Source organism: Silurus meridionalis, chromosome 1 (assembly GCF_014805685.1).
Source record: "Silurus meridionalis isolate SWU-2019-XX chromosome 1, ASM1480568v1, whole genome shotgun sequence".
NCBI lineage: Eukaryota > Metazoa > Chordata > Actinopteri > Siluriformes > Siluridae > Silurus > Silurus meridionalis.
In genome coordinates this window covers 14,255,552-14,283,061 of record NC_060884.1, presented here as the reverse complement: position 1 = coordinate 14,283,061, position 27,510 = coordinate 14,255,552, and the positions used below count along the sequence as shown (strand labels likewise).

At 37.2% G+C, this 27,510-nt stretch overlaps 2 protein-coding genes across 3 annotated transcripts; one reads left to right on the top strand and one right to left on the bottom strand.

The window, feature by feature from the left end:
* Positions 1–857: 857 nt before the first annotated feature.
* On the bottom strand, positions 858–26,758 carry rtf2 (replication termination factor 2). Its single transcript, XM_046847036.1, has 9 exons — positions 26,586–26,758; positions 24,887–24,981; positions 24,704–24,797; positions 22,912–23,051; positions 18,971–19,049; positions 8,246–8,359; positions 8,032–8,086; positions 4,486–4,533; positions 858–1,668 (listed from the first exon to the last, which is right to left on the bottom strand). Exons 1-9 carry the CDS (start codon positions 26,652–26,654, stop codon positions 1,484–1,486), a joined length of 879 nt encoding a protein of 292 aa, XP_046702992.1. The 5' UTR covers positions 26,655–26,758; the 3' UTR covers positions 858–1,483.
* LOC124384285 (beta-1,3-galactosyl-O-glycosyl-glycoprotein beta-1,6-N-acetylglucosaminyltransferase 7-like) lies at positions 11,767–15,959 on the top strand. Of its 2 annotated transcripts, XM_046847025.1 has the most exons (6): positions 11,767–12,426; positions 12,516–12,635; positions 13,827–13,909; positions 14,201–15,181; positions 15,291–15,386; positions 15,501–15,959. In XM_046847025.1, exons 4-6 carry the CDS (start codon positions 14,239–14,241, stop codon positions 15,749–15,751), a joined length of 1,290 nt encoding a protein of 429 aa, XP_046702981.1. In that variant the 5' UTR covers positions 11,767–12,426; positions 12,516–12,635; positions 13,827–13,909; positions 14,201–14,238; the 3' UTR covers positions 15,752–15,959. The 2 variants fall into 2 exon arrangements, with proteins under 2 accessions (XP_046702981.1, XP_046702973.1); XM_046847017.1 differs by having other exon boundaries at positions 12,359–12,635.
* Positions 26,759–27,510: the final 752 nt, after the last annotated feature.

Sequence of the window (27,510 nt, the reverse complement as noted above, 5' to 3'; positions counted from 1 at the left end):
AACATTTTCTTGCTCAAACATGCAAGGCTTTCCCTGAAAAAGATATTTTCTGGATGTAAGCACTTGTTGCACTTAAGACTGTATACATTGTTCAGCATTGATGCCTTTCCACATGTGCCCATTCCACAGGCATTAATGGTCCTCCTCCTCTTTAGTCCAGTGGGGTTGGGGGAAATAAAAATTTAGATTCATCTGACCACAGAACAGTTTCCCACTTTGCCTCAATTTTGGTTGAGAGGATAGCAGCGTTTCTGGATCATGTTCACACATGCCTTCTTTTTTGCATGATAGAGATTTAACTTGCATTTGTGGATGACATGGCAAACTGTTCACAGACAATGATTTCTAGAGGTGTTAATGAGCCTATACAATTATTTAATTACAGAACAGGACTGTTTTAAATGCAATGGGAATCTTTATTTAATATTGATTTTTGCCCTTTCTTTAGATTCTTTGAAACGTTTGATATTTTGTTCTGTAAATGATGAGATATTCAACTGTTTTGCAATTTTATGCTGAATATTGTCCCGTAAATGTTCCACAATTTGTAAACACAGTCTTTCATGATTGATGAAGCTCTGCCAATCTTTACTTCTGAGAGACACTGCCTTTCTAAAGTACACTAAATACACACCCAATCATCTTACTCGCTTGGTCAATAAACCTAATTAGTTACTATATTTTTTAGTTTTACATTATTCTTGTAGTTGAGACTTAAGAATCATCACTATGCTGGCTCTACTGGCCACCTATAGGAACTACAAGTAGGAAAGAATGTTTTCCTAAACCTTTATTTACAAGTAATGAATCCCTAAGCGATGAATATAGAACTTTACATAATACAAAGCACACTGGCATATTTAGGCAAGTCTTTATAAAGTTTATCAAAGATGCTCTTTCACAGGATATATACAGATGTGGGAGACCAATTAAAGAAAATCGAGTGGCTCTGTTATGTAATGGGGGCAGTTGCACAGAGTTGGTTCAATTTTTACATAAGCGTGAGGGGCATTTTAACAGTACATCATTTTAAATGATCCTTTTTATCTAGTCCAATGCACACTGAAGCTGTTCCATTGGAAACATTTAAATAGGTTGACCTCTACTGACAGTGAGAGTGACATATTATTCAACAAAAAGTATAAACGTGGCCTCAAACCCCAAGAGACCAACAGTCTGAATTTCTACCAGTTCTAATACAACAGTTTTATGTAACACTACTGTAAATAACATAAGTGAAATATAACAGAAAATGGGATAAAAACTTTTTTTTATGTCAGAAAAAAACAATCAGAAATAAAAATATGCTTACACAAAGAAGGTGTTTGGAAGAATAATGTACACAAAACACAATTACTAAATTAGGTCGGATGTCTTTAAGGGAAATGCCTTTTTAAACAAAATGATAAAAGCTTTAAAAAATATATCCACTGTTACCACTAGAGGGCACTTTTCCTCCCACATACTACTTCTCATGTGGCCCTTAAAAGTGGTAGGGTGTGTGGGTAACCCAGTTGGACATCTGGTCTTTGGTACGCTTGGCAGAGCTGTGAGATGTAAAGATGGATTTGTAGGCCTCAGACTTCTCCTCCATTTCCTGAATGGACCTTTTACTCCCTGCTGCAGCGGCAGACTTCACAAGCTTAGAACAGCCAGAGGGACCTGGTGCTATAAGTGATTAAAAGGATGGAAGAAGATAATTACAAGAAAATATTTGTGGTTAAAGATGTACAGACTTAAGTATGCCCAAGTATGACTTTGGATCAGCAATCATATATTTTACTACGTAGGGTATGTTTTCTGTAATCTTTTCCCAAACACTACAAATAAAAGTAGCACTTGCTTAAACACAACAGCCAGCATCTTCTTATTCCTTTATCCCACACTGTTGTCTCAGTAACAAAAAGCTAAGTAGGCTTTGGAACAGCCAGTATGTCCTCTAGCAAGCTGATTTCATTTCAGCTTTAACTTCCCCAAATAATTCAGTTCTTTGCTGATTCTTTCTCTCACACGCTACAAGAAACAGGCAAGTATAGTGGCACAGGCTTGTTTCGAATCATAAAAATGTACAGCTCTACATCTCTATGAGAAGTAGGCAAACTTGGACAAAGGGCTGCACTATTTTGAGTACAATACATCAGGGTGTCACACAGTTTTAGCTTGATATTAAATATAAATGTATTAGTACTGAATTGATAACAGACAAACCATACATGGCATTATAATTGACTGATTTCAATTTATTTATGTGGGATTGGAGCAGACTGGCTATAATTCCTCACATGCACCAATCAGCCTTGGCATCCATAGCCTTGTTAGACAGTTCACTGATTGCTCTTTCTTCGACTGTTTTTATTTTGTATTATGTACTGCATACTGGAAATACCTCACAAGATCTGCTGTTTTGGAGATGTCCTGTCTAGTTGCTCAGATCCTCATGCTTGCCCATTTTTCATGCATTATACACATCAACTCTGAAAACTGACTGTTTACTCACAGACTAATTTATCCTACACCTCCCTAATTGGCTTCAACTCCCTATACTCCCTCCTTGGTTAGAATATTTGGTTTTGGGTGTGATGGTCTGGTGTTGAGTTGAGTCGTGTCGAGATGCCAAAGAGTGTAATTTTGGTCTCATCTGACAGCATCACATTCTCCCAAGCCTTCTCTGAATCATTCAGGTGTTGGTTGGCAAAAACATTAGACAGGTCTTTTCATGTGTATGACCCTGAGATCATTAAAAAGCTACTCCCATGTAATTCTGGGCTGATCCATACCTTTCTCAGAATCATCCTTATCCCATGAGGTGAGATTTGGCATGGAGCTCCAATGCGATTAACTTTTTTTTGTATTTCTTACATTCTCCAGTTATCGTGCCAACACTAGTCTCTTTCTCACCAAGCTTCTTGATTGTCTTGTAGCCTATTGCAGCCTTTTTCAAGTCTACAATCTTGTCCCTGATGTCCTTTGACAGCTCTTTGGTCTTACCCATGCTGGTGGAGAGGTTTGAATTGAAGAGGGTAATTCTGTGACGGGTGTCTTTTATACACATAAATTGATATTAGGAGCGCTTTCTTAAAAGGACAGGACTAATCTGGGTGTGTGGTGGTCAGAATTCTTGCTGGTAGTTAGATCAAATACTTATTTCACTCGATCAAATACAAAATAATTTATATATAATAATTTATTAGATCTGTTAGATTAAACCTACCATAAAAAATCTAGACTGTTCATTTCTTTGTAAATGGGGGTTTACAAAATCAACAGGGGATTAAATCATTATTTCCCCCACCATATATTGTGTCTATTATGTAAAACACAATTAAAATTGTCCACTTAAACTATAAGAGAGACTATGTTTATTCTATTTCCTTAAATAATCTTCAAATACAGCCATTGATTCCTATTCTAAATAAATACAAACAAATTGTTATTCTTGAAACCTGTGAAACCTCTAAAATCCTGCTGTCAGCCATTAATGTGGACCTAAGAACATAAGCAGCTGAAATACCATTAAGCACAATTACTTACAAATTTATACAGGTTGCAAATTTGCCTAGACTTTGACCCATCAATGTTTGTTCCAAAAAGGGAAGTGTATAAAAGGAAAATGACTTGAATGCCACTGTAAAATACAGTGGTGGATCACTGATGCCTTGTACCTGAATGTTTATGACCAAAGGTTTCCTCTTCCAGGTTGTTCAGACTTTGCCATAAATCGCTCAATATGATGATGAGATAATTATATACCCCAACATTTAAGGCCAGTCACTGAATTTGAACCCTACTGAAATCAGGTTGGTAAAATTGGTTGTAAAAAAACTGGACTGGTTCATCTGCACAAAATCATCTGTTAGCATTTTCAGCCTTGTTCGATTTTACAGGAATTGACTCAGTAGAATTACTTTCTTCAGTGCAGACGTAAAAAAATTTCAAAATGTAAGGATGCTGATAACTAAAATACATTTGATTTACTTACAAGGACTTAAAAATAATTATTACACTAAGGAGCCCTATATAACAATAACAAATCAAATATATCAGCGATGTTTCAATTCAAAATCTTAATTTTGTCGATACTTTATAAACAAGCACTTACTTAAGATTTGATAACAATATAGTAAAGCCTGACAATGATAATCATTGCCAGCATTTACGGCATTGTCAGAAGAGTACACAGACTTTCATGTCTTTCAATGGTAATGTCTTGTTAAAACAAAGTTCCCTTTTGTGTCAATGACATACTTATCTCCTTTGTGAAAGAAACCTACAGAGCACTGCACAGCCTAAGGCTCCCATTACAGAATAGCACAGTCATATGCTTTCTGCTATCGGCCGTTATTAGAACAAACGGTGTCGTGTTTTCAACAGCCAAATTTATGGTGCCCTAAATGAGCAGTGTCTAGTATTTACAACAAGCACACATATTGCTGCAGTTCTATTCAAACATATGTTGTGAGAGAACAGTTATTGTGAAATCTATACCTGAGTCACTGCTGCTGCTCTCTCCATTTGCCGATTTAGACTCGGAATCTATATACAAATTAGGGGAGAAAAAAAACACAGTTAACAATAATGTACCAATCAGGATCTAAAATCTTTGAGCAGCAGGTTTCATTGTATTTCGTACAGTGGAATTATGGTACAATTTTTGTTTCTTGGGTGTTACATGGTTACATCACAAGACAATTTAAAATTTCAAAGGTTTCATCGCAATTTTCTGACATTACTAACAAAGAGCATGTACTGGATGCATATACTGGGGAAAAAGTCAAAGGGGTGTGGTTATAATTATTTATTTAATTATTTTTTTATACACCCATGACTAATATTTTGCTTTCGCTTTGCATTTGTTTTCTCTAATAAATAATTGTTGAAACATATGTACTACTGGTCTACAAAACAACACGTATTAATGAATAATATTTGTCAACACAAGAAGCAGTGTCTAAATAGATATCCAAGAATACCGCACAATATACATGTGTGGCAGCGGGGTATTACAATACCCAAGCACTCTTTTACTCATCCTAATCAGATTACTGATTTCACACACCCCTAAACCACCTTCACAGTGTTACAGTATTAGGACTAGGGATTTAATTTAATTTAGGGTTTAATTTATCACCTGAAATCCAAACATCCCGATCGCTATGCTGAATATGAGAGGAACGAGGCACAGAAAAGCAAAACCCCTCCAAGCACACGCACTCCGTCTGTGGCGGACGTTTTTGAAAAGGCAAGGAAGTTTCCCAGTGATAGTGTCAAGGCAAAGGTCATTAAACAAAAGATTATGGAATTCATTGCTTTAGATCAGGGGTTACCAACCTTTTTGAAACTGAGAGCTACTTCTTGGATATCGATTAATGTGAAGGGTTACCAGTTTAATACACACAGTTTTCAGTTTGATCTGGAATAAATTTGCTTAATTTACCCTTCTATTATATGTTATTATTAATAATTATGTGAAGACACTGATCATGCTAATGATTTTTCATAATAATTATCAACAATGATTTAACAAAGTAGGAAACGGCTATTTTTTAGAAAAGGTTACTCGTGGTCCTTGCGGGCTACCTGGTGCCCGCGGGCACCACGTTAGTGACCCCTGCCTTAGATGATCAGCCATTCTCTGTCGTCTGACTTAATGGGCTTGTCTAAATATTTATTATCCATTTTGCACATCTGCAAATCTTGGTGCATTGGTTGAAGTTCTACAGTTAACATATGGGCTATGGCAGTCTTTGTTTTGATACACTATTATGTTGTAGGCCTACAGTGAAAATATTGTTGTATCATCAAGTGGTTGCACTTGTTCTGAATGCACTTTGTTTTTATGAAAGACCATATTTAATTTTACAACCTTTCATCAGGCCAGAGGGCCTGTACATTATTATTTAATGTACACATGAGTGCATTTAAGTTAAACATTAAAGTTTGAATTTAAATTTGCAATTGGAATGCCTTGATTTTAGTAAGGTTAGTACACAGTCATAGCCATAAATACAATGGTAATAATAATTTCTATAATTTCTTTCGGTGTTTCGGTTTTCGGCATTGCTTTCCTTTTTTTCGGTTTTCAGTTTCGGCCAAGAATTTTCATTTCTGTGCAGCCCTAATTAGGACTCTCACCACCATCACTACCAATGGATACCAAGGCTTTCAATTGTTAACCGTTTGTCTCTAGTTTTGTCTAAAACTGGGTTATTTTTTGTGATTCTGCCTAGGTCCAGTTATGTTTGCTCATTACCAAAGCTTGTTTAAGTTTTTGATTTTTGAAGTATGTCTTGTTTGCTATGGTTAATAAAATGATTTTTGATACAGTCCTAACTGTTATTTCCTGCTCATGTGAGGGTCCCAGAAAGCTCAAGTCAAGTCAAGAAGTTTTTTTGTCATTTCAACCATATATAGCTGATGCATTACACAGTGAATTGAAACAATGTTCCTCCTGAACCCTGGTGCTACATACAACAGTCACAGAAAACACAGGGCTGAGGACTAGTCTAGTCAAGTCAAGTCAAGTTTATTTCTATAGCGCTTTTCACAACAGACATTGTCTCAAAGCAGCTTTACAGAAATCAACAGTCAAGGTGAACGGTGTGTATTTATCCCTGATGAGCAGCCGTGGCGACTGTGGCAAGGAAAAACTCCCTTAGATGTTAGAGAAAGAAACCTTGAGAGGAACTAGACTCAAAAGGGGAACCCATCCTCAATTGGGAGACATCAAGGTAACATTGGGTGATCATAAATTTTCAACAATACAGAACACTGGAGAGAGAGAACTAACATGAGTACTGGAGTATAAGATTATAAGTAATGTTCTTTCTACAGTCTTATACAGTCTTTATGGTTATAAAACTAGGAGCTAATGAGCTCAACATTTGTGATAATCCCAGATCCAGCATCAGCTTCTCCATGCCAGAAGCCTTTAAACGCTCCAGGAGGTCCAATGTCAAAACTCCACACATGTAGTGGGATCTAATTGGCACTAGTAAGTGACTAGTAAGTGTCCTCGCCACATAAAATGCATCGTGTGCAACCTGGTGCAAACAGTACAAAGACAACACAAGACAGTATAAGACAAATACACAAAAAACTAAATAGCACCGTCAGTAAACCTGTTGTATATTGCACACTGTGGAGTGTAAGAGACGTAAAGTGAACACTGTAAGGTTGCCCAGTTCAGAGTGGTAAAGTGCAGGAATAGACGATAGCCAACAATAGCTTTTAATCGCTTTTTTCAGCAGGTGTTACTAATTAGACTAGTTAGACCTGAGGCAGATCAAGTGTGGCAGTGTATGCACTTTTTTGCATACACTTCCCACAAGAAATGCATTTAATCTGTGCATATAATCTGATAAGCAACTATGTGTAAGGCAAGTGAAAGACAAACTTTAGTACTGCCGCCTCTGGATACCACAAGTACTACATGTTATATGGGCTATTTTTGGCACCAGCAGTGTTTCAATGCATTGGCCAATGCCAAGATAAACATTCAACATTCTGGTCTACTCCAGAGATCAAAAAGGTCTTGCTACAGTTACTCGAACACCATTTCTATGTAAAACGTTTCGTGTGCACAAGGAATCAGCACAAGACTCAGGAATCAGCATCTAACTACACATCTCTGAATGCAGAAAGGTATTCTGCAAGCATGCCGCTGATGACCAGGGACCATACCCAAACTCTCTCTCAGTCTCACGCAACAGATTACTGATTACACACACCTGGACTCAACTGCTTTACCAGCACACCCTCCCTATAAAAAAAGACTCTTAACACAAACATTCATAGTAAATTAAATGATATGTCATTTAGTACCAGTCGATACTAAGCGCTAGAATCTCTTTAGTTTCTCTGGTTTCGATGTAGTTCGGATTTCTCTCGTTGTGTTCAGGTCCAGTTCTTATTTGCTCCGTGCCCTTTTTTAATTATATTAATCTTGTTAAGAAAATCACTAAATACTTGCACTTGCATACTCTTCTAATTTCTGTCAACTATACCAAAGAATAAAATATCTATATACTTTACCTTTTGGTTCTGGTGATTTAAAAACAGTCTCAAGAGCCTTGGTTTTCTTCGACTTCTATGGGAATAAAGTACAATATTAAACACTAGAAATACATGGTACACACATTCTACACTGGCAGAACCAGGCAGGTTTGTGAACAGAATATAGCTAAATATGTTTTTGTACAACAGATATGGGACTATATAACAAAATGACAAAGAAGCAGAATTCTACCTTTGCTGTTTTAGCTTTAGCCCTTCTCTCCTCCATTGCCTTCTTTAGCTCTTCTTGCTCTTCTTTGCTTCCATTCAGGACCACAAGATCATCTTCGTGAAAGGGGTCTCCACACTATGAAACAGTAGATAGTGCAGACGTTAAAACCAATTATACAAATCTTCACACTTATATGAGCTCTTATACCAAGCAGGCATAACATTATGACCACCTGCCTAATAGTGTTGGTCCCCTCTTTTCTTAACCTGTCGAGCATTAACAGCATTTACTTCTTCAGCAGGTTTGGCTACAGTAGTCGGACCACACGGGCCAGCCAACCCTGTCGCTGGTTCACCACTGTTCTTTCTTGAAACACTTTTGTTAGATACCACTGCAGACCAGGAACAGCTCAAAGGAGTTGTTTTGGAGATGCTCTGATCCAGTGGTCTAGCCATCACAATTTGGCCCTTGTCAAACTCGCTCAAATCCTTATTCATTTTTCTTGTTTCTAACACATCAACTTTGTTCTGAGCTGCACGGCTTCGGGAGAAAAACTTCCACCGGTGTTGATTTTTAAACGCACGACGATGCCAAAATATAAACTCCCGAGAGAAATACAGCAGTTGTGAAAGGAAGGAGAAAGACAGTGAACAATTACTTTCTTGGTAGGCTACTGTTTAGATACAAGCCGACTGATCCCTACTGCCCCAATCCAGGATGGGGTACTCATTTATAAAAAGAAAAAACACCATCTGCTGCTGAGGATCGCTTCACATGGAATGTGTAACGATAATGTAGTTCAGAATGCAGCAGCCAGAGTTCTTACAAGGTCAAGAAAATACATAACCCCAATCCTATCGTCCCTACATTGGCTTCCTGTTAAGTTTCGAATAGACTACAAACTATTACTTCTCACTTATAAAGCACTAAATGGTTTGGCTCCCATGTATCTATCCAGTCTTTTAACACGCTACAATCCGCCACGCTCCCTGAGATCTCAAAACTCTGGGCTTCTAGTAGTTCGTAGAATAGCAAAGTCCACTAAAGGTGGTAGAGCATTTTCACATTTAGCTCCTAAACTCTGGAATAGTCTTCCTGACAGTGTTCGGGGCTCAGATACACTCACCCAGTTTAAGTGTAGATTAAAAACATATCTTTTTAGCAAAGCCTACACATAACACACATCACATATCATAACCTTGTGCTCCAGAACATCTGATCACATGCACATTATCAACTTGTGCTGTTAATATCATGAACAGCAGCTACGCTAATTCCTCTCCACTGCTTCTCTTTCTCTCCCCATCCCGAGACACCCTGAGGTTTGGCCAGCTCCAGTCACCTCCCACCTCGTGATGATTACGGACCTCTGAAGAAGTAGATGCCGAACTTGCAAACATCCCGAACCATCTAGAGACGTACCAGTGCCATTTGGATCCCGCTACATGTGTGGGGTTTTGACATTGGACCTCCTGGAGTGTTTAAAGGCTCTGGCATGGAGAAGCTGATGCTGAATCTGTGATGATCACAAATGCTGAGCTTATAAAACTAGGAGCTACTAACCATATAGACTGTATAAGACTGCAGAAATAACATCACTTATAATCTTATACTCCAGTAATCATGTTAGTTCTCACTCTCCAGTGTTCTGTATTGTTGAAAGATTTATGATCAAACTCTTGATGTCACCCAAATGAGGATGGGTTCCCCTTTTGAGTCTGGTTCCTCTCAAGGTTTCTTCCTCATAACATCTAAGCCATTTTCCTTGCCACAGTCGCCACGGCTTGCTCATCAGGGACAAATGCACATCATTCACCTTAACTGTTGATTTGTGTAAAGCTGCTTTGAGACAATGTCTGTTGTGAAAAGCGCTATACAAATAAACTTGACTTGACTTGACACAGGATACTACTGTGGATGGTTCCACTTAAAAACATGAAGATGGCTTTGGACTGCATTTCACACTTAAATGTCCTCAAAAGCTCTCTTATGAGTCTGGTTCCTCTCAAGGTTTCATCATATTATAATCTCAGGGAGTTTTCATGACCTAGTCACACATGGGTCACTTATTAAAAATAAAAGTGTAGGGACAAATTTATAAATAAAAAATCTAATCTACTTTTATTAAAGTAGATATTTCTGTAAAGTTTCTTTGTGCCCATTTTTAAGTGCTATACAAATAAAATTGATACAAATTAATTGAATTATTAGTTCCTGCACTAGCAAAGGAAAAGCATATGAGGAGCTGTATGAGAATTTAGACAGGAAGGAAGGAGAAAAGGATTTGTACCGATTAGCCAGGCAGTGGGACAGAGCTGGGAAGGATGTGCTACAAGTTAGAGCAATAAAGGGTGCAGATGAAAATGTGTGTTGAGAAGATGGAGGGAGTATTTTGAGCAGCTGATGAACGAGGAAAATGTGAGCGAGAAAAGGTTGGACGGTGTGGAGATGGTGAAGTGGATAAGATTAGTAAGAAGGAAGTAAGAGCAGCAATAAAGAGGAAGAAGAGTAGAAAGTCAGTTGAACCAGATGAGATACCAGTAGAAGTGTGGAGAGCTGGCAGTGGAGTTTTTACATTTAACCAGATTTAGGAAGGTGAGAGGATGACAGAGGAATGGAGAAGGAGTGTGCTGGTACCGGTTTTTGAGAGCAAGGGAGATGTGCAGACCTGCAGTAACTACAAGGGAATAAAGTTGATCAGTCACAACATTAAGTTATGGGAAAGAGTAGTGGAAGCCAGGCTGAGAGAAGAGCACTGCAGATGCAAGAATTGCTTAGAGAATGTTAACGGAGAAGTATAGAGAAGGTCAGAAGGAGTTGCATTGTGTGTTTGTGGTTTTAGAAAAGCGTTTTAGAAAGCGTATGACAGGGTGCTAAGAGAGGAGTTGCGGTATTGAATGAAGAAGTCTGGTGTGGCAGAGAAGTATGTGAGAGTGGTGCAGGACATGTATGAGGACAGTGTGACAGCAGTGAAGTGTGCAGTAGAAATAAAAGACCAAGGTGGAGGTGGAACTGCATCAAGGATCGGCTCTGAGCCCTTTCCTGTTTGCAGTGGTGATGGACAGGTTGACGAATGAGGTCAAACAGGAGTCTAAATGGACTATGATGTTTGCGGATAATATTGTGATTAGAGTAGGGAGCAGGTTGAGAAGAGGTACATGCTGCAGAGAAAGGAAATAAAAGAGTAGGAATAAGAAAGAGTACATGTGGTGGTGGTGAAGGTGGAGGAGTTTAGGTACCTGGGGTCAACTATGCAAAGTAATGGAGAGTGTGTTAGAGAAGTAAAGAAAGGGTGCAGGCAGGGTGGAGGGGTTGAAGAAGAGTGATTTGTGATAGAAGGGTATCTGCAAGAGTGAAAGGGAAAGTTTATAAGACTGTAGTGAGACCTGCGATGTTGTATGGTTTAGAGACAGTGGCATTGACTAAAAGACAGGAGGTGAAGCTGGAGGTGGCAGAGTTGAAGATTTTTAGATTTTCATTGGGAGTGACGAGGATGGACAGGATTAGAAACTAGTTTATTAGAGGGACAGCGCATGTAGGACGTTTTGGAGACATGGTGAGAGAGGCACAATTGGCAACATTCCACAGGCCACAATCAACAACCTGATCAACTCTATGCAAAGGAGATGTGTTGCTTTGTGTGAGGCAAATGGTGGTCACACCAGATACTCACTGGTTTTTCAAAGGAGAAGTGCTCACTAACACAAATTTAGACAGATCCAAAAACAACATTTCAGAGAAATAGGCTTTTTGTGTACATAGAAAAAGTCTTTGAGTTCAGCTCATGAAAAATGAGGGCAAAAACAGTGTTGTGTTTATAATTTTGTTTAGTATATAATCTAATTTATTAGTAGAAAAGTAGTACATTACATTGTTCACAGTGTGTGTAGAAAAGTGTATTTAATGTCACTCCAGTAACAGGGAAGCAACCTGATAGTTGAAGAGATAAAGGGTTAAACTTGGCAGTTGAGCAGGTGTTTATAATCGTTCAAATCTATTTACTTAAAAACATTTAAATCATTTAACACAAGCAAGCGTGTCTGAATGACTCTCGGGGGCAGTGTTTTGTGGGAGGAGAATGAAGAAAAAGTGGCAGGTGGCCAAGCAAGCTCTATGTCTCAACCTGTCTCAACCTCTCTCTCTCTCTCTCTCTCTCTCTCTCTCTCTCGCAGAAGAGTCAAAAGCCAAGTGAAAAAAGAATAGTACGTTGATTATTTAGTGAACTTTAATTACATAGCATGCGTTGGCTGCACTTGTAGCACACTTCATCTAACTGACTGGCATTCAACAGGTATGACTCCCCTCTGCGTGGCTTGTGTGAGGTTAGACTGGAGCGGACGTTCCTGAAGGTCAACGTTCTTTAACGCTTATAAATTTGTTATCTTGAGAGGAATCTGCCTAGCCTTAAAAGGTAAGAGTAGTTTCTGGTTGATGTATTAAAAAAAAAAAAAACGTGTAATTGGAGATATCCATGTAGTCCAATAGATTAAACATTTATAGGTGAAAAGCTATTACATGTGATAAAAACTGCTGTAAAATAAGTTTGTCTGTTCTAGATCTCAACTTAGCTAATCTGAGCGGAACGAATGTGAAAAAAAATGTAGTAGGAAAGAAAGGATAAAAAAAATTAGGTGTTAGTTATTTTTCAAATCCATCTCCTTTGTCCTATTATAAAATTGCATTTTGCCAAAAAAAAAAAAAAATAGGAGTATTTATTTTGACATTTATACAAGTTTCAAATTAGTGTTGTTCAATGGCAAAGAATTTTGCTCATTCTAAGAAATACACCTACCTGCAAATATAGCTTGAAATGATTAAGAATACTAGAAATAAGTAACATAATTATAAAGTTGTGTTTTTTACAGCGTAATCCTATAATAGGAAACACAACTCAATATTTTCACGTGCCAAAATGTCTTTTTTTTATATGATGTATAAAAGGTCATAGAAAAAATTGCAATTAAACTCAAACTAAAGTCTAGATGCATTTTGTATGAAACATTAGGGCTACAGTTTATGTCTTCGTTTTTCTTCAGAAATAAAATATGTTTAAAATATGTTCAGCAAATTTGTAAAAAAAAATTGTTGTGAGGTAGGAAAAGCATGTGTGTGTAATCATTGTGCATGTCGGTTACAACTGGAAATAAAGGCAACCAGTTATTTGTCTCAAACCCAAAACACAAAAAAACAAACAAAAAAACCCCACAAAACATTACACTTCCTCAAACCAAAAAGACCACAGAGGAAATGCAAAGTCATTAAACATCGTGCTGATTCAATGTAGATAAAATTATTTGTAATGCAAACTTTAGCATGCAAAGTTTTTCTTTGTAAACCTGCTGTGAATATGGGGGGCAACCATATCAATGTATACAAGCTGTTATTGTATGCAGTGACAGCATGATTTTTAAACTGTTTAATAATGGTGTAAAAACTTGATGTTGCCACACCACCACAATCAATATTTCCTTCATCTGGTATTTGCTGAAAAAAAGTTCACACATCTTTACATCATGTGAATTCGCAGGTCGGAATTCACCAAACTTGAACTTTGAAATGCAGTTAAATGTAAAACAACGTTGCGATTAACTTGTGTTTCTAGCTCCAGCAATCACAAGAGTGTGAATGGAAGTCAGTGGAACAAAAACTGTAGTGTAAACACAGCTTCCGACTTGACATTTTACGGTAAGTCATTTGTCAAACACAACATCTAAGCAGTTGTATGTTAAGGGCCTATGCTTAAGGGCAATCTTGGTATTACTGGTATTCGAACTCACAACCTTTTTAATCAGAAGCCCAGCATCTTAACCACTGTGCTAGCTATTTCAGTATATTTAGAAGTGTCTACAGTTTTGCAAAGATAAATGAATTTCCTGGAAAAAGCAAACCCAGAAGCATTTAAATAACAATTCTAGTAAATTCAGCCAAGAGCCTGTGTACTTTACATTACCTATTGATTTTGTTTACTCATTTCAGGTGGTCCTATGTTGTCTGGTCTGCTTTGAAGCAAGATTATGCTTCAGTTTGACAAAGCCAGAACGAGTTTTCTTTTATGCCTTGGTGTCAACATCTTTATCATTCTAGTCATTTATTTTAAGGTCAGGTTTTCAAATGCGCCAAAGGTTGCATCTGTCTTGAGCTGCCGTCCATTCCCTGAAAACTGTAAAGTTTTGCCACCTACCACCCCTTACACAAGCTGGGAAAGAACAGAATGTCAGAACTTTATCTACTTCAACAGTCCACTAAACTGCTCCCATATGCAACACAAGTTTCACTTTATTATGAAGACCCTGAGCAAAGAAGAGGAAGACTACCCTCTGGCCTTCATCATCACTATTCACAAAGACCTGGAGATGTTTGTACGTCTGCTCAGAGCCATTTATGCACCACACAATGTTTACTGTATTCACGTAGATGCCAAAGCTCCAAAAGACTACAGAGAAAGTGTTGAGAGATTAGCAGACTGTTTTCCAAATGTCTTTCTATCCTCAGTTAGCGAGACAGTGACCTATGCAGGATTTTCCCGTCTGAAGGCTGACATTAACTGTATGGAGGACCTGGTGAAGGCTCCAGTCAAATGGAAAAAAGTGATAAACCTGTGTGGCCAGGATTTTCCTGTCATGAGCAACCTGGAGCTGGTCTGGTATATGCAAGATAAAGAATGGATCGATAATAATATGAGTCCAGGTATCAAACAGCCAACTTACATGCGATACAGGACTGAAATACAACACATGGAAGTCACAGGTCAACATGTGGTAGCCTTGGACCCAAATAAAAAAAAGTCCCCCGCTCCACACAACCTGGAGATCTACTTTGGCACAGCCTACTACAGTCTAAAAAGAGAATTTGTGGAATATGTCCTTAACAGCACAGTGGCCAAAGACCTGTTGGAATGGTCTAGGGATACCTACAGCCCCGATGAGCATTACTGGGTAACGCTTAACCATGTGAAAGGTAAGATCAAACTGCTTCTGAAAATAAAAATTCGATTTTCAAGTTTCGATTGTTTTTCGAAACAGTCACAAAATACGAGATATGTTCACACTGTTTCAATTCTTTACAGAGGCCCCTGGCAGTGAGGTAGATGGCGAATGGAAGGGTAAAATTCGCGCTATTAAATGGAGAGACCAAGAAGGGACAGCACACCAAGGCTGTAATGGTATGACATTTACAAAACAAAACTCATCAGCCACCGCCTAAAGCCCTTTGAATATCTAGTGTAAACACCCATGTGTCAAACATCAATAATGCTAAACACTATTTGTCCCCACAGGAACTTACATCAGGGATATCTGCATCTACAATGTTGAGGATGTACCCTGGATAATTGAGAGCAACTGCATGTTTGCTAACAAGTTTGAGAGCACAAGATTTCCTGAAGCTCTGGACTGCCTGGAACAGTGGCACAGGCACAAAGTCTTACAGCAGGCAAAGGTGCCCATTCAGTCATCATGGAAACTCACAAGAGAAATGCAAAGGTACCAGGCAGGAAGAAAAAGAGATAAGGTCACAGTTAATTTGTAAACTAAAATTGCTTTACATTGAATAATTAACCCATGGACCAAGAGCTATTGATAAGATAGGTCGAAATGATATACAAAGCTGTTTTATATTTACTAAAACGTGGCTGTAATTACATTTTAAGGAACTTCAGAAGAAGTGTTAAGAACACTGACCATACAGAATATTCATTGCTTAAGGTTGTGTTATTTATAAAGTTTAAATTAAACTACTCATTTGTCTTCTTTTATACCTGAAACTATATTATGGGGGAAAAAAAAAAGGTTTAATTTACAACTATTGCTATTTAGATTTCCAGAGCTACATACTGGTTTTCCTCACATGTCCACTGATCTGAAGAAGTCACTCAATGAATGAACAAATGTTGCATTGTCATATACAAATTTACTGAGGCAATTTTTTACTAGTGTCTCTGCATTTCAATTATCTTTGAGTCATTGGTGTTATTTTTCCTCTTTGTGATACCTATTTTACACAGCCAAAAATTGTATTGCATACTGATTCAGACTGGGGCTTTGTCTTGCTAACACTGAAATATCCACTCAAATGTAGAGTGCAACTGTCCTCCAGAATGGAGAAAAATGTTGATATTGCCAGATGCATTGGTTCTGCGTATTTCTAGAACCGCTGATCTGGGATATTCAAGCACAATCTGTGGAGTGAATTGTGCAATTAACAAAAGTGTCACTTCTACAGACGGAAACATCTTGTTAATAAGAGATCAGTGGAAGATAACCAGACTGGTTCAACCTAACAGAGAGGCTGCACAAACTCAGATAACCACTCTGTATAAACAGGTCAACCCTTGAGGTGGATGGAGTGGGCAGCTAAAAACTGGGAAAAAAAGCCAGTTCTGATTATTTTTACTTTCTGCTGAGGTGGTTGGTTAAGAATTTGGTGCAGTTAATAGCAATATAAATTGAATAACCATTGTCTATTTGAATATTGTGGCTGACAATGTGTGACCCTTCATTACCACAGTTTGCCAATTGTCTAAGAGGTCATGTCAAACTGGTTTCATGAACATGACAATGAGCTCTTCATTAGTCTTCTGAGTCACTGGGAACACCCTTGAAACGTGGAACAACAGGAGATTATGCACTTAAAACAGCTTTAAGAATTGGTTGATGAATCTGAAAAGAATCTCTCAGGATATTCATAGAATTTTTTAACATCTTAAGTAATCCACACCACAATATGTAATCACGTGTGGTGAGTATTTCATCATTTGGAAAATCTACCATGTTACTCATTTCCAGTAAAGAAGCAGTCCAAGCATAACATTTTGAATTGAGAGGGGCTGTCTCATGTATCCTACAATATAGCAATCTGAGGAGCAAACCCACATAGTGCAGGAAACAAATGCCAACAAAGCAACCAAAGCTAACAAGGGAAGACTAACAACATAAGCCATGGAATTCCACAACATGCTCAAAAATTAGAGATTTTTAATCGGTTACAATCAATTAGTCACTATAATAGTTTTTATAATAGTTTTCGGTTTTGAGCATAATAGAGGGAACACTGATGTCTAGTGAGGAGGCTTGGCATAAAGTGAGAGTTCCAATTCACTCTAAAGGTGTTGGGTGAGGAGTTTCAGGATCAGTGCAACCCAATTGAGTTCTTACACACACCACCTTTGACAAACAATGTCATTACAGAGCTTGGATTGTCGTGCTGGAACAGGTTTGATCCCTTATATTTTTTTTTATTCTTGATTCTAGAGCATACAAAGACATTCTTGATCATTGCGTGTTTGCATGGTTGTGGCAACAGTTTAAAGAAGGTCAACATAGGGGTACAATGGAGCAGTTCTCCCAACCTTTGTCATTTTATTTACTTTATTATCTTAACCAGATGACAGAAGCTGCTGGGTCTTGAGGTGTTATCAGACTGCCTCACACCCACAGTCAAAAATGGGCGCGGAAGCTTACGGCTCGGGGGTTGATTAGAGCAGGGAAGGTTTGAGACTTATTCCAGGTGAAAGGAATCCTGAACCGATATGTTTACCTTCTGCAGGCAACAAGACAATGACCCGAAGTGTACGTCCAAGCTCTGTAAGCAATATTTAGAGAGAAAACAGTCAGATGGAGCTATTTATCATAAAATGGCCGGCCCAGTCCTTGGACGTTTTGGTGCATTTTTTGTGAATTATGGTTTTCCTGTGGATTTGAAACGAAGGCAAATTGTGTGCTTTTGTGCACATTCTACGAGAAAGAAAACACAAAAGTATAAATTGCAACTGTTTTGAACTGTTTTGGCTGCCCTTTCCTCACAATGTCCACCTTTTCATGAAAGGTCTGTCTTGGAAATGTCCATATAAGCGGATCTGCAACCAAATCAATTTATTCTCCTATGTCCACCAGTGGGAAATGAAAAACATCTATTAAATCCAAATGAATATATTAGAGTTTGTGTTTGCTATAAAAGTTGTTTGCAAGCTCTGATGAGTGTCTGTAAACAGACACTCCTTGTACTTGAAGCAGCACACTCAAGGGAACACGATACAATTTAGAGAATGGACTGTTGGAAATATTTTAAATACATTACTGATTATAAAAATAGATTAAAAACGATTCTGATGAGTTTGCGCCAGCAGAGCAGTGTGTTCCAAAACTTTTGACAGACACTGTACATATGAAAAGGGTGTGTATTTAAATGGTATTTTACAGCCTTTGTTTTGAGAGGCATTCATGTTAGCTGCCAACAACTGTGTGTCACTCACTGCTTGTCTTAATGCTGAAAAATGCAATGTTTTTACTTGTGTGCCTCAACCTCCGAAAATCTTGCACTTCATGCAAACCGGATTATACGCAATTTTATTGGCTGGCTGTGTAATTGCAAAACATAGACAGACAAAGAGGACACCATCTTTGCAGAAACATTTTGCATTATAGCTGTTCACTATGAAAACCCATTTTACTCAGAGAATCGACTTCAATCAATTGAATCCTAAAATGTCTACTAAATGTCTGAACTAGATCTTAACAGCAAGATAAAAGCTATCTTGTCTTTCTTAACCTAGTGTCAGAGATGCCTAAGAAACATGTTCACCTAGATATTAAGGTAACGGTAGCAAAGCTGGTAAGCATTTATATAATTATAACAATGCTGAGCTCATTACCATCAACAGCGGCAGATGATTATTTCCTCTGACACATACGTTAATCTACAGATTGCAAAAATCAGATCCTTCTCCAATGTTATGTTATAGCTTCTTACCTTATGACAGATCTCGGTCTTCACTTCCCGGAGAGCTCGTTCTGAAAACACGCAGCCACAGCTTTGTAGGTAGCAAAACCTGTCATGAACAAAATCAATAAATATAAATGATGATTAGAATTTAAGTTAAAGTTTAAGTTAAATGTTTCTATACATTATATGGATTCATTTAAGAAAGTAGGACATGATTGACGGTTTTTTCTTCTTTGAACCATTCTCTGTAATCTCTAGAGGCCGTTGGGTGTACAAATCCCTAGAGATTAGCAGTTCCTCAAACCGGCCTGCCTAGCAGCAGCAACCATTTCATGGTCAAAATGTGTTGACGGAGATAATTTTTTTTCCTCCCCAAACCTGCTTGCTCATATCTGCCTGACTTTAAGCAGCTGCTTTTTTTGTCTTGTTTTTCTGCTACAACTGTGGCTTTAATCAGGGTGAAGGAAACATGTGCCAGTCCATTTTGCCACAAAATCATTAAGGCTTTAACCTAAACAATTTAGATGACTTCAGCATGACAACCACCAAAGCACACCTCCAAAAGGAATGGCTTCGCAAAATCAGAGCTAGGTTATTGAATGCTCCAGCCAGAGTTCAGTTCTAAATTTAATGTAAAAGGTTGACCTGAAGAGGGCGGTGTACATCTGGTAAATTCGACAAAGTTAGGATGTGTCTATGACAGGCATGGGCAAACTACGGCCCGCGGGCCACACACGGCCTGTTGGGTTTATTAATCCAGCCCGCCGGACGCGACCAAATTCTATTAAAATAGGTACGGGCATGGGCGTAAATCCCGTGGGGGACGGAGGGGACATGCCTGCTTTCCCAGTTCATCTCACCTACTCTACACACACGAGTCAGGTGTGTGTCTGCTGCTCAATTAATGTTTAACTCCATTAAGTAGGGTATTTTATTCTCTTTAAATAAAGCGATTCTCTTTAATCTAGTTGATGCAGACTCATTTATAAATTAGTTGCGGCAAAAATGCTGATTACCTATGTAATTTTCCATGAATCTGTTATATTAGCGATTAAAATATGACTTATCTAGTGAACGTTAGCTTGTGTACAATAGCTTGTTGCATAGTGCACTGACACTAACACACCAAAGCTGTTTCCTATGTAGTGTTTTATTTGGGACGACTTGGTATAATGTTAACTTAACATTAACGGCCACAATTAGCATATTGTTTATCTGTGCATTTACTAAATGAGCACTGTGCTACGTCTGAACTGACCCCACTGTATTCTTTTGTATAATCAATTTCTATTCTGTTTTTAAGTGTCTTAATTAATTTTAAATAAAATTTTAAACTTTTTTTCAATTCCTTGTTTTGCTGAACCTTCATTGAACCTGAGAAAAACTTTCAAAATAACCATAGTGACGCAGTCTTCATGCTACAATAATAATGATAAAAGCAAAGTTTTTCACTGTGGGGACACTGTGTCTTTATAAGCACAATTTGACTATTATTTGTGTCCCCCTTCAAAAATTGCTCATGAGAAATTTTATATTTATTGTCCCCCCTACTGCTAAATGAAATTTACGCCCATGGGTACACGGTAAACATTGTTTAATTTACCTTCACCCTGTAATGCCCACGTTTCCCCTAAAGATGTCGCACTTCAGCTCCATTGACGTTGTTCGCGTGCAATACTCTCTTCTTTTAAGAGAGCTTAATCTGATACGCTTTAAAAAACTGCGACAGTTTCTGACAAACACCTCGGATCTATCCTGAGAATTGCCACAACAAAACTTACTCCAGACTTTAATGAACTGGCAAAAATAAGGAGTTCAACAACACTGTTCCCACTGAAACTGAACTTGAGTTTTTCTGCTGTGTTTATTGATGCACTGCCAAAAAAAAAAAAAAGATCAACAAATTGTTGATCTTTTGGCACTTGATGAAACTGAATTTTGCAAATCTCTAATGTTTTATATATATATATATATATATATATATATATATATATATATATATATATATATATATATATATATATATGACCCGGTCCCTCTCAAATTTTAGAACCCATTGTGGCCCGTGAGTCAAAAAGTTTGCCCATCCCTGGTCTATGAGAACAAATGTAAGGAAGCCACACTCAGAGTCTTACCAAAAAAGATTAAATAACAAACAATCATTGTACATTTATTACAGTAAATGTAGGTTGAAAATTCGATCACTTGACACTTTGACACAGCTGAATTCTTGTTCATTAATGGCATGTGTACTGGCCACTGGTAGCATCAAAATTAATTTAAAGAATTTCAAGTTTTATATAGACCCCACACCATTTAACTTTTAATAACCAACTATCTTTTTCCAGCAGGTTGTCCATATATGTGTCACTTTTTTCACCCATCAACTTTCACAGTTTAACAAATTGGGACATCTGGTGTTCAAATAGTGCAACTGCACTGATGTACACTTCTAATCAGCCAAATGCGAAGTAGCTGTGCAATAAAAAAATTATAAAAATCAACCTGATATGGACAAGCATCTTCAGGTAACAGACGCATCAATCATCAGAATGGGGGAAAAACTGTGCTTCCTGAGAATTCCACAAATTCAACAGTCTCTATTGTTTACTCAGAATGGTGCTATTAATAAAAAAAATTAATAAAAAAACATCCAGTCTGGTTTGAACTGACAACTCTGTACAACTGTGGTGAGCAGAAAACCATCTCAGAAAAGACCACAGCAGAAGTCAAAAGAAGAAAGCTGTTGCACTGGGCTTAAGCTCACTAAATCTGAACAGCTGATTTGTGGCACCTCATGTGATGAATGTCAAAGTCGAAGTCTCATACAACGCAGGATTCAAATTTTGGCACCAGCAGCATGAAGCAATGAACCCAGCTTGCCAACAATGCAGGCTGGTGGAGACAGATTGTGCAATCATCATTTCCACAGACTGTATCAATTTCATGACTGTAAATTACACAATACTTACTTCCAGCTAAACAATGCACTCATGACTCACAATGTCTCAAAGCAAAAAATCTATCTGAATTGGTATTCTTTACTTCTCAGTCACCAGGCATAAACCCGATAAAACATCTGAGATATAGTAGGGTTCGAGATTGACATTCGAAAGTCTACGTGACACATCTGCAATATATATTATATCTACAATATAATTTCAATATATTGTAAGTCGTCATAAAAACTCGAGGCTGGTTCTAGAGCAATGGGAGGCATAACCATCACAATGAATCAAGTCACAATGTACAGTACATCCCCCGTTTATCGCGGTGGTTACGTTCCAAACCCGCCCTCGATGAACGAAAAACTGCGATAAACGGGTGCCACACCTGAAACGCTATTTTACGTAAACAGTACTGTACTGTAATTAACATTTGACTTCATTTTCTAATTAATAATTCTATTTTTATTAATAAATTTCATTATTTAATCATAAAACTGCATAAAAACAATTCCCTTTAAGTTCCAAATATAATTTTATTTGTCACATACATACAGAGTACGACATGCAGTGAAATGCTTTTTACGACTGTCCAACATTTAAGCATGAAAAAAGGAATAGAATATAAGGATTTTTTTTTTTTTAAAGTAGATAAATAAAAAAGTATAATGTAACGAAAATATATGTATATACATTAATTCTATACGAGGTTGGATGCATATAACAGAAATTGACAGTCCAAATCAAAGTGATTTAGTCAGATTGTCCTTAAAGTGTCCATGTGCAGTATGGTGTGGTATAAAGTGACACATGTGCTGTGCAAGTTCAGAGTTGAAGTGACAGTCCAGAGTTAAGGTGTCATATAATAGTGGAAAAAAGTTGTCCAGTACTAGATCCTAGAAGGACTGATATTTAATACCCCCACAGCATCATTAATCCCCGACTTGTGCTCACCTCCAACTGTGTGGTTATTCCTGAAGCTAGCATTATGATAACATGACAGTAAAAAAGAGTTTCACTTACTTGTGTTTGCCGTTCATTTCCAGTCCCACTACAGGGCAGATAAACATAGAGCAATGCATGTCTTCATAGCGGTCACCCTTAGCATTCCTTCTCTCGCCTTCCCATGCTGGGTTATCAGTCAGGTTCAACTCTTTTATATCCTTTGTGTATCAAAAAAACAGAGAAATTAAAGGAGTGTGAAACCAATACATATGCATAAAATGTTCTTCATATTTCACATTATATAAGAGCAGATATTTAGTGTTGTGTAGTGTATTTATCCTGTCCTAATAACATCTCTAACACAGGAACTTTAATCACATGTAAAGGTGCTATTTGAGTCTGGCTAGCGTCTTTCTTTATTTACTTTACAATGACATTTTTAATTGTGAGGTAACAGGATGCTATGCTAGTATTACATTTAGAAAACAGTTCTAGTGATGCATTGTAGTGCATTTTGATCTGGTACTTTTATATTTATGGTATATGGCTGTTGCGACTCACAGTTTTTTCAGTTATATAAATGTGCCGCTGAGGGCTAAGCTGCTAGGCCTTGCTTAAAGTCCAAGCAGCAGCAACTTGGGAGCTTATGAATAGGGCTGTAGCTATCGATTTAAGTAATCAAGTGTTCTATTGATTAGTCCACGGATAAAAAGTACTTTTTTTCTAAATTAAAGAGCAATACTAAATATACAAGAGAAAACAAGATGGTCTTTTAAAATGAACAAGTAATTTGTTTCCTTTTTACAAAATGTAAATTTTTATTACAGAAATTGCAAGAGTGTGTTTTATGCAAAGTGTGTTTTAGTTGGAAATCATCACAAACTTCAGAAACTTTCTGTCTTTTTCTTTGGCTTAAATTTATGGATGCATTTTACACCACATTACCAAAAATTGCCTAATTTTGACCTTTTTTTCTCGCAATTGTAACTTTTTCTCGTAAACATACGACATTTCTGGTGCATCCACCAGCAACCATGTTTTGGGCCTGAAGTCTGAAGCTGGTGTATGAACGAGGCTCCTCTTCATCTGTCTTGTTGTGTTTCCTCCGGAGCTGATTGTTAGGCAGAGTTCTCCCAGGGATCAGATGCTTAGTTCGATACCATGCGATTCCACTGACTGTAGCAGATTGTATTTTTTAAAGTGTAAAGCTTTCTGCCACTACAGAGAGGGTGACGCTGCCCAATTGGCTAAAAAAAAACCTCAGAAATGCAAGAAATAAAGTCGAAATTAGGCAAAATGCACCGTATGTAGTTAAATGGACTAAATGAATAATTTGCCTTGATGATTTTTTGTATTGTAATTACTCAGGTTACTCGAAGAATTGTTTCAGCCCTAATTACGACCTTTCAACCCAAAATCTATCTGAGCTACCGCTTGGCCTACAGCAACACTTTGCCCTCGCTTAATATGTGAAGTGCAGCCGATGGAAAAAGCGCAGCAGGGTTTGAAAAGAAAAAAAAAAAGTACATAGATTTGTTGCCACACCAACAAGTAGAAGAACCAAATGGAGCTTTTTTTTTTTTTTTTTTTTTTTTTACATTTAAACAAACATTGAGTACATACATGGTGACCTAAAAACATCATAACATCTACTTCTCCAACCTAATAACCAAAACAAGCGAATAATAGATTTATAACACAAACATATACATACACACATATACATATATACATACACACACTGTATAACATGCTTCTTCTGGACTTTGTATAAAACCAAGAAGAATTGTCAATTGTAGCAAGTTAAAATAGAATTAGACAAACAACTTTTCATATTTTGGTCCATAAAAGTGTTAGGCTTTGGGCTCACCTTGATGGCACGTATGTGTGCAACAACTTCAGTGTTTGGTCTTTCGGCAGATTTATCCAACAGATACTCAATGATGGCATCTTTATTGTATAGCCTGTTCAAGAAATTTAATTCAAAAAAGTTCAAAAACAAAGAGAGAGAGCAGCTATTTGTAATAAAAAAAAAAAAGCAGCATTCTTTTACCTCCCAAGTTCACAGGACACAATAGGGCGGCGTAGCTTCTCTTGGCTCAGGCTGCAGTATTTCCACTTGGCAGCAAGCTCTGCATTTTTGTCCACCTGAAATAATAATATATATAATAATTTTAATTTAAAAAAATTTTTCATTTAGTAACTTCATTTAACTACACATGGAGCACTGTGGTTCCCCAAGAACCATTAGCACTAACACACCACTTGCTAAACTCGTTCCGGGGTTCCGGGGTTCCGGGGTCTCATTTATAAAGTGCGTACGCCAGTTTCCGTGCAAAGGCTGTCTCGCCAATTCCTCTTCTCGCCTTCTGTGTTTCTATGTTGTGCATGTGCAGGGCTCAGAGTTTACTTACAGAAGTGGAGTTTTTTATTATTTTTTTATTTTTTAGAAATCACAACCTTTGCATGGAAAGGCCTGTACAGGTAAACACAGAAGAGGCTGCATAATGAAAAATGGAAAACCGGAGAAAAAAACAACAGAAAGGGGAGAAGACAGTTTGCAAAGTTTTGGATCATTTCAAACTAAAACATAAAGAAAACACCATCCAGTGCATTTACCCTTTTTTAAAGTAATTTAAATTTGTTTTTTTCTCTCTCATATATCTATTTATGATTTCTTTATTTCTTTATATCTTTGTATTTTGATGTAATATGGCAATCAAATGCAATAAATAGGTTTAGTTTTCACAGATTGCAAATACAGCAATAAAAAAAATTTCTAAAAAAGGAAACAAAATGCTTGTTCATTTTCAGAGAACCGTCTCGTTATTCTCATGTATATTTAGTATTGCTCTTTAATAAAGAAAAAGTACTTCTTAGCCGATTACTCGATTAATCGATGGACTAGTCGGCAGAATACCCGATTACTAAAATAATTGATAGCTGCGCCCTACCTAAAAATCCAACCATCTGCAAACTAGCACCTGGATTTCAGGGTCCTACAATGCTGCTTGAAATCCAGTGATGGCTGGTGGTGGTTTTACATGAAGAGTTCAAATGTACCTGTGAAATCTCTGAAATCTGTCAACAGCTAAACAACTGCATAACAACAATGATGTATGGTAAACTACTACTGCAACTATCATTCGCAAACTAGGAACAGGTGATACCAAGTACAGTATATACAGTAATCCCTCACTTTACCAAGATTCGAATCCCACCCCCTCCAGTTTATCGCGAAATTGCATTTGCCACATAACATTTGTTTTGCATTTAGGTTTTTTTTTTTATTAATAATTTATTTATCAATAAAATACAATAATTAATTATCAAATAAAGTAAAATGTTAATACAGTGCAGTACAGAAAGTAACTACGGAAGAGCACGTGTGGAATTATTTAGTCTTGTGATACAAATGATAATAGGAACCGTATATAGAAATAGATATATATTTATATAATAAATGCTCGAACTAAATATTTTAACTTGTGCTGGAAATGAGTTGCTTGCTACCGTAACCTGAATGTAAACAACTGGGCGACAGTACAACTCGTTTAAATATGACCCATAAAGCATTAATTATCTTGGAGAAATATTAATACATTGTTATTATTATTATTATTATTATTATTATTATTATTATTGTTATTATTATTATTAATAAACGGATTCCCCAACTGACTAGCCTACATCATAGCCAGCTCGCTATCTTTTAAGGTTCGCACGATTATGTTAGAAAAATTAGCTCAGACCTTTTCCACCTTCTTTGGTCCTTTGACTAGTTCGTGTCTTTTAGGAATGGTTCCTCCGTCACATCCCATCTTTACTCACAAGTCCAAATATTTTATATACAATTCAGAGAGTTCACACAACGAACAAACCTTAACCTAGCTAGTTGGTGGTAGCAAACAAACAACCAAAGAAAGCCTGAAAAAGACAACACGTTTGGCTGGTTTAAACAGTGCTTGTGATTTTGGATAGCGCCCCTTGTGGTGATTATTATAAATAATCTTATATAAGGCTCTTTTATATGGAACACTAGATGGAGCTGACTTGTCACGTCACAGCAGAAATGTTAAATAGCAAGTAAAGTGAAAGTTGCCATGGTTCCTCTCATTTGTGATTCTACCAGAACAGAAAAAGTCTTAATGTATACAACATATATAAATCATATATCAACGCAGGCCAACTTTGGCCAATGGTCTTTAATTAGGGCATCTCTGCCTTAAAAAAACATCCTTGTTTATACTGTTTATAAATAATCTATTGCACATGTTAACCCCCTTAAACTCTTTTTTAGAATTATAATCAGAACCCAAATTGCATTTAACCTGAATGAATAATTTAGAATAATTATTAAACACATTGTAAATCTGCAATTAATATCCCATAATATTAAAGTGAGGGAAAGTATCAATATATTTAACAAAATTATTTACAAAACAAAACAACAAACAAAGCTAATTAACATTTCAATTCATTAGCACATTTTGTCAATGTCTGTCTTTATGTCCATGGGATTATCACTCTATTCAGCACGAAAGACATGGCTCACACCTCAGGCTGTATGTTTGAAACCGTTGCTCAATCAAAATATGCACGCCAGCGGAAAAGGGGGGTCTATACTTGGAACAAGCGGTATAGTTGTAGTATGATATGTTTTTACTTGTTTCAGGT

Bases quoted from the DNA above. Each gene is read 5' to 3' on its own strand.
- rtf2 (XM_046847036.1), bottom strand. From the start codon at position 26,654: ATGGGATGTGACGGAGGAACCATTCCTAAAAGACACGAACTAGTCAAA. The intron at 8,360-18,970 runs GTAAGAAGCTAT...ACTGTTTCATAG, and splicing joins AGACCGAGATCTGTCATAAG to TGTGGAGACCCCTTTCACGA. The intron at 8,087-8,245 runs GTAGAATTCTGC...TTATTCCCATAG, and splicing joins CTAAAGCTAAAACAGCAAAG to AAGTCGAAGAAAACCAAGGC.
- LOC124384285 (XM_046847025.1), top strand. From the start codon at position 14,239: ATGCTTCAGTTTGACAAAGCCAGAACGAGTTTTCTTTTATGCCTTGGT. The intron at 15,182-15,290 runs GTAAGATCAAAC...AATTCTTTACAG, and splicing joins AACGCTTAACCATGTGAAAG to AGGCCCCTGGCAGTGAGGTA. The intron at 15,387-15,500 runs GTATGACATTTA...TTGTCCCCACAG, and splicing joins AGCACACCAAGGCTGTAATG to GAACTTACATCAGGGATATC.